Raw genomic sequence first — 12,478 nt, 5'->3', positions numbered from 1 at the left:
CAGGGATTGAATCTGGACACTCAGCAGTGAAATGATGGAGCCCTAACCACTGGACCGCCAGAGAAGTCCAGGTACCTGTATTTTTTCAATGATGACTTTTGCCACTGGGTTGTGGAATTCTGGTGTTAATTAGTACAGGACAATTTGCCTTTCAGCAATACAATGCTACGATTCTTTATGACTGGTGCAACCAAAACAAGGAGAAATGGAACATCCCATTTATATTAGTGACATCTATAATTAAGCCCCAGCAACAATGTCTTAGTGAGCAACCAGAGCTCTCTCACTTGAACAAGCTGAGTTGTTTTAGAAATGTTATCCTTTTCAGGGAGGAAAAAAGACAGGCTGTCAGTATCTCTGTACCATCTCTAGCAATGCAGCTGCTGAGGTTACACCAAACCACACCAACATCTTACAGTCATTTAACGGCCCTAACAAAGTACTGCATGGCTGTGTCACAGATAAAATGCAAAGCAAGAAGCCTAACAGGACTGCTGCGAAGGTTCTCTCTGTGGAAGAACACGAGTTCGACGTGATAAAGAAGCCAAGTTTTGGAGAAGCAGGTGCTGATATAAAACCCCTATTTCCTCTGGTCCCATTCTTAATCTCTCTGTTCAGTGTTTACATTCTCCTTGGGTATCATTATCATCTCTCACAGTTTCAACACTACCAAAATACTGAATTAACTCCCAAATCTCGACCTCTTGCCTGGATTTCTCCCTAAGCTTCAGGCCCCAGATATTCAGTTCGGAACTGGACATCCCTCATGATCATCTCCTCTCTTCTGATATTCCTCTCCTTGGTTGGCAGTCTGTCTCATCATCTAATTTGGAAACCAAGGCATCATCCTTCACGCTCACCTGTCCCCCAGTTCTCCCAGCCAGTTTCTTTCCTTTAAAAAAAAAAAATTTTTTTTTACTTTATTTATTTGGCTTCACCAAGTCTTAGTAGCAGCACTCTAGATCTTGAGTTGCAGCATGCAAACTCTTAACTGCAGCATGTGTGATCAAGTTCCCTGACCAGGAGCCGAAACTGGGCCACCTGCATTGTGAGTGCGAGGTCTTGGAGCCACTGGACCACCAGGGAAGTACCCCCCACAGCCAGTTTCTGACCCGACTTGACACAACAGCCTCTTCTCTAACATCCCTGCTTTCCTCAAATTCATTCTTACTCCGCTGCCATCCTTCATTCAACAAATACATGAACTACTCTGTGCTAGGAACAGTTTTAGACATTCATCAGTAAAAAAAGACCACAGCTCTGCAGAACTTAACCTGCTATATAGCCTGAGGTCAGTCCAACAAAATAAACAGGCCCTCATCACTTTCCGCATTCAAGTCCTTCGACAGCAACCTATTTCCATACAGCGAAAGCTGAAGCTCCAGAGAGGCCACTGGCCCACTAGAAAAGCATGGGTTTTAAAAGCAAACAGACATGGTTTTAAAAATTCAAATTCTGGTCTTCTAAACCTGGGCAAAGAGTTGTGTGGCAAAGAGTTGGACACAACTTGGCGACTGAACAACAAAAAAACCTGGTCAAGTTACCTACCCGCCCTGAGTCTAGGTTTCCTCACTTGTGAAGGAAGGATACTGAGGCCTTCTTCTCAGAGTTGTTGCAGAGATAACAGAGTAAGTGCCTACAGTGCCAGACACAAAGGAAGTGTGTGCTGGCCAGACCCTCACAATCTGGTCTCTGCCTGGCTCTCTGATACTCCACAAACTTTGTTCCAGTAACTACGTGCAGCTCTACCCAATTCCCACACTCTCCACCCTGCAGATAAACACACACACACACTCTCCTATTTTTTGTTTCCAGCTCCTGCTTATGTCCTCTGTGAGGAGTCTAACTCCTACTCACCCTTCAAGATTCAGTTCGGAAAGCACCTTCCTCCAGGAAGGCTTCTCTACCCTCTGCCAGATAGTTAAGCATCTTGTTTCAGTGCCCCATAGTTGCACAACACATATAATTCATCTTCCAAAGCAGGACACTTGAGAGTAAAAGGAGGAACAACTCATAATTATGCCTAGACAGTAAGCAGAAATCAGGATGTCTATTACCATTTATACATCTATGCTGGCACTTACCATGCTTGTAATGAAATTCTACCCACCTGTTAGAGAAGGGTTGGACCTTCTCTAACCCAAGAAAAACCATAAGCTCCTCAAGGGCAGACCTTATCCATCTCTTTAATTCCAAGAACCTAACTGCCAAGTTAAGCAGCACTGATGAACAAACCCACAATACAAGCTACTAATGTTCACTGCCACAGATAGGACTTCTTTGATACGAATTGTGAGATGAGCTAGTAAATTTTTTCACAGTATTAAGAAGCATGACTCAAAAATTAGTTAACAATTATTTAAACAGCAGTCAGGAAGAGCCTGAGACTCTTAAGACAGAGGAAACAGAATCTCTATAGGGAAGTTACATCAAAAGATACAGGGTATTCACTTTTATTAAAACTATATGCCTTCAGCTTTTAGTGTAAGAACAATTCAGCAGTGTTCTATCCCCACCCTGTCTTTCTAGAGCATACAAAAAGTATCTCTTCTCCAACTTCAAAGGGGGAAAAAATGTTTGATGTAAGAATGGTCAGTCATGAATCAAAGTGAAAGATAAAGCATGCAATGAAGTTTCTCAAAGCCAGGGAGAATCCATTTAAAGGCATTCAATCTAAAGGGAAATCCACTCAGCTATTTCTCCCAAACAAATTGTTTCTAACAAGCAGGAGAATTTAGACCCACCCAACCACCTAAAGTCTACTCCCTACATCTAGGAAAAACAATACTAGCAAGTGTTAGAAAGAATATCTACTTCTCAACAACATAATTAACAGCTGCAAAAATCAATCTCCTGGGATTTACTACACTACTGAAATAGTCCAGAAGTCTCTTCTTTCCTACCACTATAGCTTAAAAACGGTTCCTGGTATCATTTTAACCACCAAACTGAGCAAGGTCGGGAGCAATATGTAACCGCCCCCAAGCGAGTGCATCTTGATTGCCACAGCAAGCACTCCAAATTCACCTGTCCAAAGAGTACTTAGAACTAATCTACCCTCCTACCATTACAGCTCACTCTTCTCTCTATCCAGTGTAAGCACTCACAAACTCTCCAGCACGTGGTTTGTTAAAGCAAATTTTTTTTTTCCAAATGAGCAGAGAAATCTTAAGAGCTCCCCCTCACCCACCAACTGGTCCATCCAAAGGGACAGAAAATCCTAAACAAAAAACAATAAAAGATATATAAAACTACACACCATATTCCCACAAGTCATCTTGCAAGAGTTTTAGAGCATAAGTAATTCCCAGTAGGAAATACTATTTTTTAACGAAGAATCATAAAAGAAAAAGAACTTACTGGGGACAAACTGGCATGAACTGAGCCAATGATAAAACAGAAATAGCAACCTGGAACTGGACTGTAGATCACAGTAAACTCAAGACTATAAAGAGGCATAATAGTGGACCCCTGAATTCCCAGAGTCCTTCAACTAGGAAGAGCCAACGGAGCTTTAAGACAGGCAGATTTTAGAATTCTGTCAGGACATAAATAACACAGGATTTAAAGGTACTTTCACCTACCTCTAACAAGTAAAAACTCTGGCAAGCAAATTTCCTTTTGGTGCCCAGAGTCATAAACACCTGCAGAACAGAAACTCAGAGGAGAATTTCAATGAACAGCCAGCCTCAACCTCCAGGAGAAAGCGAGCACGTCCCACTACTCTCCTCTAGGCCTAAATCTGTTTCCGGGTGAAGCAATGCTGGAGAAATCCTCAAACTTCGAAGAGATCCTGAAAGCTAACCAAAGGTTCCAAATTTGACTGCATCTGAAAAACATACTTAAGTACTTCAAAATATGCCAAACCCAAACAAAGTAACTGAAGCACAAAACTTCAACATACAAACTAATTGCTACTTCCATTTCTTTGGCAAAAAAGGTCTGAGAAAGACGATCAGGTACACCAGTGAAATTTCTCCTACACACCAAACAGCATTCCCTCTTTTAAGTCAATAACTGAGTTTTAAGGCTCCAAGAAAGGAGAGTGTACCACAGATTTGTAAAAACCTCCAACACATATTCATCTTTTTTGCTCAACACCTCTGAGGCAGGAACCTCACTTCCCAATAAAATTAAAGATTAGAAGGCTGAGCTTCATTCATCATTAAAAGTGAATTACAGCAATTACATATAAACTACAGGGTGTCAAGACACAAGGATGCTATCTGCACTATAACCCTGCTTTGTGACAGTTCTAAGAAGTGACATCTCTGAGACAAGTTTAACTTGTTACTACTGTCACCAGCAAGATTTTATAAGAACATGTCTCGAAGTGTCTTCACTTTTTGGGTGCAAATCCAGAGGAATATATTTCACTTGCAAGTCCTCTGACATTTTGGGACAACAGAAGATTCACAACAACGGCATTACCAGGCAGCTTCAAATACTCAAATTACTCTCTCCTTTGCTAAATCCTCAGTGAGCAGTATCTTCAAACAGAGACACCTGGTCTTTGTCCAACACTTCATGTATACATGCAAGAGGACACTAAAGAATAGAGAACACACACAAACATTCTTTACAAAGTGTAGTTAGCTGTCTGCAGACTGCCTATCTTCGAGCTAGCTTGTGGACTCGGGTCAGCAGATCTCAAAGTGTGGTCCGTGGGTCACCTGCATTACAACCAACTTGAGAAGCTGGTCAAAATGAAGATACTCAGGTTCTACTCCAGAATTTCATCAGACTCAGTAGGTCTTTAAGTAGGGCCCTAGGATGAACATTCTTAACAACCCCCCCAGGTGCCCCCACAGGACACTGAAGTTTGAGAACCAAGGCTCAGGGTTCAGGCTGGGAGTGAGCCTTTGCTTCCCTCCACACACCGGTTTAGATTGCGAAAGCTCAAAATGCCACTCGCGTCCTTCAGACTGAGGGGGCTCTTTCCCATCCCTAGTCAAACGCACCACCCCATTGCCCACCAGGAAGCGAGGGAGGAGCTTCCGACCCTTCCCGGAAACCTAACTCCCCCGAGTGCACAAACGAAGCTTCCCCAGACCCCCTAGACGCTGCCAAATAGTGGGGGAGGGGAGGCTGGGGCCCCGCCGCCCAGAGGAGGAGGAGCCGGCCCGCCGGCTCGCCCCTCCGCAGGAATTTGGGGGGGTGGGGGGGGCGTGCAGAAAAAGGCGCCACATCCGACCCGGCGGGGGACCTCTCCCCACCAAATGCCTTAGGGGGTTGTCCCGTTCCGGGAGGAAGGTGGCCCGCCCCCTCCTGCAGTGGGCAGGGCTTCGCCCCTCCCCCTCCCTGTGGGGGGTGCTCGGCGAGCCCACCCCTCACAACCCCCACCGAGCCCCCCTCGGCGGCTAGCCTCACCAGGCGCGCGGCCTCGGCCCACGTGCGCTCCTTCTTCCTCTTCTGTTTGTCCTTCATCCTCTTCCTCCCCGGCGGCGGCGGCAGCTCCACGCGGGACCTCCGGGCGGGGCGGGCGGCGGCGCGGGGCTGGGGCGGCGGCAGCGGCGGGGGGCGCGTGGCGGCGGCGACGCGCGAGGACTCGGGTGCGGCCGGGGAGAGGGGGCGGGCGCGCGGGTACCGGCTGGCGCGAGACCCGGCGCGAGGGCGGCGGTGGGGGAGGGGTGGCTGCTCCACGCGCCCGCGCTGCGTCAGTCGCCCGCGGCGGCGGCGGCGGCGACGAAGGCAGTAGCCCCGCGATCGCTAAGGAATGCGGCGGCTCCGCATAACCACGGGGTCAGAGGTCACGGCTCCGGCCTCCGCTTTCCCGCTCTGCTAAGAGGACAAGACCCGACTGGCGGCGGGGCGGGAAGGCGAGAATCGGCTTTCCCCTCGGCGCCCGGGTGTATGCGTGTCTGCCGTGGGTGTGTGTGAGTGTGTGTGAAGAGTGAGGAGGGGGAGTGTGGGGTTTTTTTTTTTTTTTTTTTTTGAACAAAAACAAACCGAAAGGGCGGCTGGGAGTCGTAGTCCCGGCTGCCTCTCTGGCCTCCCCCGCTCCGGAAGAATATGGCTGCAGGAAACTCTTGGACCACACTTCCCGACGTGCCCCGCGTCCCGTCTTTTCCGCCCTCCCCTCCTTTCCTCCTCCCCGCGCAGAGCTCGGTAGGGAATGGGGGACGGGCAGTCGTTCGGGGAAGGGGCTGGGCGAGTCTCGCGAGGTGCGGGAACTGGTTGGGGGCCCGAGGCATTGTGGGAGGTGATGCTGGGAAGGGGCGGTGGCCGGCTGCCCTCCTACCCCGAGCTACGTTTAACCCCTTCGGCGCGTCTCGTCTTCGGGCCGACGCGCGGCTAAGGGTGGGAATAGAGAACTGGTAGCTCGACTCCCAGCGCCCACTTTTCCCCCTCTCCGCCTAAGCTGTTCTCACTGACACTTCTTGTAGGTGACTAGACACAGGACTTTCCCTTTTGGTCCTCCCCTAAATGACTCACCGCCGCATAATAATGAGACAGAAGACTTATACCAGTAAAACGGTTATTGCACGATTGATGGACTTAAACAGTTCCCCATTTCCTCCTGTGCTTTCATGCCGCTCTACGTTTGCAGAAGCTGCACCCGCAGCCTACAGCATTCTTACCACCTGGTGAACTTGATGATAAGATTACTGGTAGTGTAAAGAACTTGGACTTTGGGGCCATACTTACCAGAATGCACCTGAGACCTTTTTAGAAGCACTATCCCAGAGGGAACACAGAACATGGAGTCAAAAGAACCTTGAGCCGAATCCTGGCTGAACCATTCCGTGGCTATCACAGTATTTTTGAGATGAGAATCAGCGCAAAACACCTGGCAGGTTGGAAGAGGGCGTGCAGGGGGAACCCTGACATTCAGTTCAGTTCAGTTCAGTCGCTCAGTCGTGTCCGACTCTGCGACCCCATGAATCACAGCACGCCAGGCCTCCCTGTCCATCACCAACTCCCGGAGTTCACCCAGACTCAAGTCCATCGAGTCAGTGATGCCATCCAGCCATCTTAGGTACGTATAATTTGGCTCCTGGCACAGAGTGTTTAATAATTGGTACAGGCTAAGAGACAATGAGCAACATACTTACCCTCTCCAAGCTTTGGTTGCAGAAGCATGAAATGAAATGAGGTTCAGAGTACCCAACACATAGGTTCTCTGTGCCTATTTATTGAATCAGTCAACTGTCCAGAAACGTCACTAAAATCAGTCCTAAACTGGATAATGACCAATTCTTTAAAATTAGAGAGGATGTGTCACTGGTCACATTTGAAAGGATTCCCGCAGTGAGGAAGCACACCTTCCACTCCCTGGTGTTAGCACATGGGAGAGCCAGTGATGAGGGAAGATAAACAGGGTGCTGCCCACGTGGAACACCATGGAGTTCAGTGCTCCTCCTTCAAATTCTCATCACACAGGAGGCTTTCAGGTCCAGTCGACACGACTGAGAGACTTCACTTTCACTTTTCACTTTCATGCATTGGAGAAGGAAATGGCAACCCACTCCAGTGTTCTTGCCTGGAGAATCCCAGGGACGGGGAGCCTGGTGGGCTTCCGTCTATGGGGTCGCACAGAGTCGGACATGACTGAAGCGACTTAGCAGCAGCAGCAGCAAACAAAATCCTGCAAGGTAAAATAAGGCATGGTTTTGTTGGGGGTGTTTTGGCTGCACCACATGGCATGTGGGATCTTAGTTCCCTGACTATGGAACCTGTGCACCTTGAAGTGGAAGCACAGAGTCCTAATCACTAGACTGCCAGGGAATTCCTAAGCGTGTTTTCTAATCTTCTGTCCCCTTCTAACTTCACCCCAATGGGGGGAAAGAAGAACCCCACTTCCATGATGAAAAAAAGTGTTTGACCCAACTTTTCACAAAAGGGTGATGGTGGTGGTAGTGGTTTAATGTATAACCTTTGACAGGTCATTTGGCGTGTTTAAAATCTTTTCTTGAGTAGCTTCATCCCACTACCACCCCTGCGCCCCTGATCTCCAGGGAGTCGCTGCTGCTGCTGCTGCTGCTGCTGCTGCTAAGTCGCTTCAGTCGTGTCCGACTCTGTGCAACCCCAAAGATGGCAGCCCACCAGGCTCTGCTGTCCCTGGGATTCTCCAGGCAAGAACACTGGAGTGGGTTGCCATTTCCTTCTCCAATGCATGAAAGTGAAAGTGAAATCACTCAGTCGTGCCTGACCCTCAGCGACCCCATGGACTGCAGCCCACCATGCTCCTCCGTCCATGGGATTTTCCAGGCAAGAGTACTGGAGTGGGGTGCCATTGCCTTCTCCGAGGGAGCCACTAGAGAAGATTTATTCTAAAATGTACATGTTTAGTATACGCACTGTGGTTGGCAGAATGATGCTCTTGTTGCCTGCCTCCGAAAAAAAGAAAAACTATGCTCAGTCCCTGGAACCTGTGAATATGTTATATTCCATGGTAAACAGGACGTTGCGGATGGAATTAAGGACCGTAAAATAGGGAGATTATCCTGGATTATATTGGTGAACCCAGTGTAATCACATGGACCCTTGTAGGCAAAACAGATGCCTTGGAGAGAAATGGCAGAAAAGAATCAGATTGGAAGCTTGAGAGGAAGTCAACCCACTGTTGCTGAAGGGGTCATGAGCCAGGGAATGTCAGAAGCCTTTAGAAGCAGAGAACAAAGCTCTGTCCACAAGTAATGGGACCTCAGTTCAACAGTCGTGGGGGACTGAGATTTCATAACCTGAATGAGCCTGGAAACATGTTTTCCCCACCTCCCATCTCTCATCCTGCAGAGAGAAGTCCAGTCCTGCTAACAGGCTGATTTTAGCCAGATCAGAGAACCAGCTGACCCACACAGTCCAGACTTGTGACCCATAGAAAGTGTAAGACAGAATGTTGTTTTAAACCACTAAACCTAGTAGCTTTTTAGAAAGCTAATGCAGGGACTGTGGAGATACCTAATTTTTTTCCTGGCTCAGTTGAGTCAAGCCACAGGGGAATCCAGATGTGAATGTTTCAAGGTCTCTGCCCTTGCAGAATCAAACAGAAACTAATGACAACATCATAGTTAAATGTGAAAGGAGTATGTTCAGAGGACTGCAAGATGTGTGTTAGAGAATTGGCTTTAGTCATTAAACCTTAAGTAGCTGTCATTTTTTTAAAAGTTAATGAGACTCATGAGTATATTCTGTTGTCAGAAACACCAAAAACAAGCCTATATATTTTTTTTTGGGGGGGGGGGGTGTTTTTCTGTTTTATCACAGTACTTTTATTACAAAGTTTCTTTGAAGTCAACACAGGTGCCACAGGGCAGTATAAGATAAACAGGTCTGATATTCAGCCCTGCCCTGTTTGGGGATGAGTCAGTGTTTTCAAACTGCACAGTTATGAGCGAAGCACACATTCAGGAATCCGAATAGCAAACATACCACCAGCAAACCTAAGCATTCTCAAGAGGACACATATACCCTAGGAACCTCACTAAGAGATAATGCATTGCCACTGACTTTGGATTTTGGCAGGCCTGGGTTTGAATCTTCTTGTAGTCATTCTCCACAGCTGTGTGGTCTTGGTCAAGCTGTGAAACCTCTCAATGACTCAAGAGTCATCATTTGGATAATGGGGTACATAAACTCAAATGGGTAGAATTGGGATTAAGTGGGATCTTTGTAGAGAGATCACAACAGACTCACTGGAACACAGCAGACTCACTAAAGGCCATCAAGAAGGTTTGAGTCAGAAGTGTAAAAAGTGCCTCATTTTTATACTTCAGTGAACCAAGCCCTGGAACAGAGTTTGCCACACTGACACATGTTCTCTCCTAGTGATTCTATCCCCATTTTCAAATCAAGTTCAGAGAGGTCATATTATCTCCTTCAAGTCCCAGGGAGATAACACTGGCTAAACTTCCAACACAGCAGATGATTCACAAACGTGCACTCCTCCTGGTTTCCCCCCAGCCAGTTCATTTCTTTGTATGATTTTTGGTTTAGTGTCTCTGCTTTTGTTAGCATCTTCTTGGGTTCATCATCACACTTTCAACACCTGGCACAGTCTTGGCATGTGGTAGGCACTTAATCTGTAGAATTAATGACCTTACTCAATAATTACTGTATTGGACAAAATCCCTAAGTACTATTTATGAGCCCTGTACAGTATTTGGAATCTGCCCAAGCAGAACTGGTAAACAGGCAGGATTCACCCAAACATATCTATGCAAGCTGTAAAGATGCTTAGAGATGGGGACTTCATCACCACACCAATTCAGCTTACCTGCCTTTCACCATCATTTAAATCCATTCCTGTTTTTCAGTCTCCCATGAAGCTGAAAAAGGTGTTTAAATCCCAATTGTTAATATTGGTTACTTCTGGTTTGTAAGACTACATTCAACTGGGGGGAGAGTGGGTTTTACAAAGTATTACATTTTTTTTACTTGAAAAAAAAATTTTTTTTAATGTATTTGGCTGTGTTGAGTCTTAGTTGCGGCATGTGGGATCTTTATTGCTGCTGGCAGGCTCTCTATTTGCCAAACTTGGGCTCCAGAGTGCCTGGGCTCAGTTGCTCTGAGGCATTTGGGATCTTAGTTCCCCATCTAGGGATTGAACCTGCGGCCTGCATTGGAAGGCAGAGTCTTAATCACTAGACCACCAGGGGAACTCCCGAAAAAAACTATTTCTCATCTAAACCACAAAACAGAGCATTTAGATTAAGGTGGCAGATCTCATGTTTTTCACTTCCTTACAGTTGTCTGTAGTTTCCAAATCTTCTAGAATGAGTATGTGGTACTCATACTCATTTGAGTATGATGAAAAAGTAAAGTTTTTCATGCTTAACAATGTAAGAACACCTTTTTTTTTTTTTTTTTGGCTGAGCTGTGCAACTTATAGGATTTGGGATCTCGGTTTCCTGACCAGGGATTGGACCCAGGCCCCTGCAGTGGAAACACAGAGTCCTAACCAGTGAACTGACAGGGAACTCCCAATAATACATCTTTCCATTTTACTTTAGGGACTTTCCTGATGGCTCAGTTGGTAAAGAATTCACCTGCAATGCAAGAGACCTGGGTTCGATCCCTGAGTCGGGAAGATCCCCTGAAGAAGGAAATGGCAACCCAGTCCAGTATCCTTGCCTGGAAAATCCTGTGGACAGAGGAGCCTGGTGGGTTACAGTCCGCGTGGTCATAAGAGTCTGACACAATTGAGCAGCTAAACCACCATTACTTTGCTTTAAAAGATCTTTGGGATCCCCTCCTAAAATGGCTTCAAAGGATGACCTGAGTGATTTTTTACCAAAATTGTAGATAAGAACAGCATACTGCCTAATTCTTTAAAATTTTCAGGTGGAGATTTCAGGACCCCACGAAGGAACCCATCCCAGTTTTCAGTCTCTTTAATGCCAGAGAGTTGTACCCATATCTACCATAAATCTTTTTCATCTTAATTTAAGCCATTTCCTCCATTCTTTCCTCTGTGAAAAAGGAAAATAAACTTTAAAGTGCATTTTGACACCAAAATTGTCAGAGTGGTGCTAATTTGTTGAGACTGGTAGATGAGCTGGTTAGTTCTTCATTTGCTATTATTTTGTACTGAAAACATTAACTTACACACTGCACCAAATGGCTTTTCTTCCTCCTCCTCTTTATTGATTGCTAATAATCGAATGTGAAGTCCAGGGCTTGGATAAATGGCTTTCACAGGCCTTAACTCTTGAGTAGCACAATTACCATGTGAGCTGAGTGAGAAAACTGGCAGGGCCAGTAAAGTGAAGGAACCTTCCCAAGATCACACAGTTGTCAGTGGAGTCAAGATTTAAACCGACAGCTCCTCATTCCAAATTCCTTCTAAGGCACTGTGGTAGCCAGCCTCCAAAATGGCCCCCAGTGATTCCCAGCCCTGACATTCACATCTGTTTTAGTCCCTCCTATTCTGAATAGGGCTGAACTGTGAAACCAACTAGGTGCTTTGGAAACGGCCGTGTGTGGCTTCTGGGGTTCGGTCATAAAAGACACTGCAGCTTCTGCCTTGTTCGCTCAGATCATAAGCTCTAGGGGAGGCCAGGCACCGTGTCATGAGGACACTCAGGCAGCCATACGGAGAGGTGACGTCTACACCACAGGTAGCCCCAGACAAGCTTTCAAATGACTTCAGCCCTGACTAACATCTCGAGAGATCAATCTCATAAAAGATCCACAGCCAGGATAACCCAAACAAGCTTCTCCTGGATTCCTGACCCACAGAAACAGTCAGATAATGTACATTGTTTTGGTCAGATAATGTTCATTGTCTTAACTCCCTAAATTCTGAGGTCATCTGATACACAGCAATACATAGCAATAGACAACTCAGAAAATGTCTTCCTCCTGCTTAGCTTGTACATTTTGTGAAATTTAAAAATCAAGGAACCATCCTTTCAGAAAAACTTATACCTATTTAAACAAAATTCTTTTTTTAAACAAAATTCTTTATAGAATTTTAACATGTGTCCAGACCCTCTGAAGCCAACATGGTGATACTAATCACAGTATTCACCTTTCC

The 12,478-nt window shown here is 46.3% G+C and overlaps 1 protein-coding gene and 1 long non-coding RNA gene across 4 annotated transcripts in view; one reads left to right on the top strand and one right to left on the bottom strand.

Annotated features, from left to right (window-relative positions):
• ASXL1 (ASXL transcriptional regulator 1) overlaps window positions 1-5,527 on the bottom strand; it is a 64,028-nt gene extending 58,501 nt beyond the window's left edge. For 2 of the 3 annotated variants that reach the window (XM_061437240.1, XM_061437242.1), the window contains exon 1: window positions 5,371-5,527. In XM_061437240.1, the coding sequence (XP_061293224.1) occupies window positions 5,371-5,427 (57 nt within the window). In that variant the 5' untranslated portion in view covers window positions 5,428-5,527. Of the gene's footprint in view, window positions 1-3,584; window positions 4,413-5,370 lie in introns of those variants that run through there. The other variant, XM_061437241.1, reaches the window with a different exon arrangement.
• A 408-nt stretch (window positions 5,528-5,935) lies between these two features.
• Window positions 5,936-11,449, top strand: LOC133259581 (uncharacterized). Its single transcript, XR_009740454.1, has 2 exons — window positions 5,936-6,979; window positions 10,953-11,449. It is a non-coding gene; the product is annotated as an uncharacterized LOC133259581 (long non-coding RNA).
• Window positions 11,450-12,478: the final 1,029 nt, after the last annotated feature.

The sequence above is a fragment of the Bos javanicus genome, chromosome 13, assembly GCF_032452875.1.
Source record: "Bos javanicus breed banteng chromosome 13, ARS-OSU_banteng_1.0, whole genome shotgun sequence".
Taxonomy (NCBI): domain Eukaryota; kingdom Metazoa; phylum Chordata; class Mammalia; order Artiodactyla; family Bovidae; genus Bos; species Bos javanicus.
This window is presented reverse-complemented; position numbering and strand designations above follow the sequence as displayed.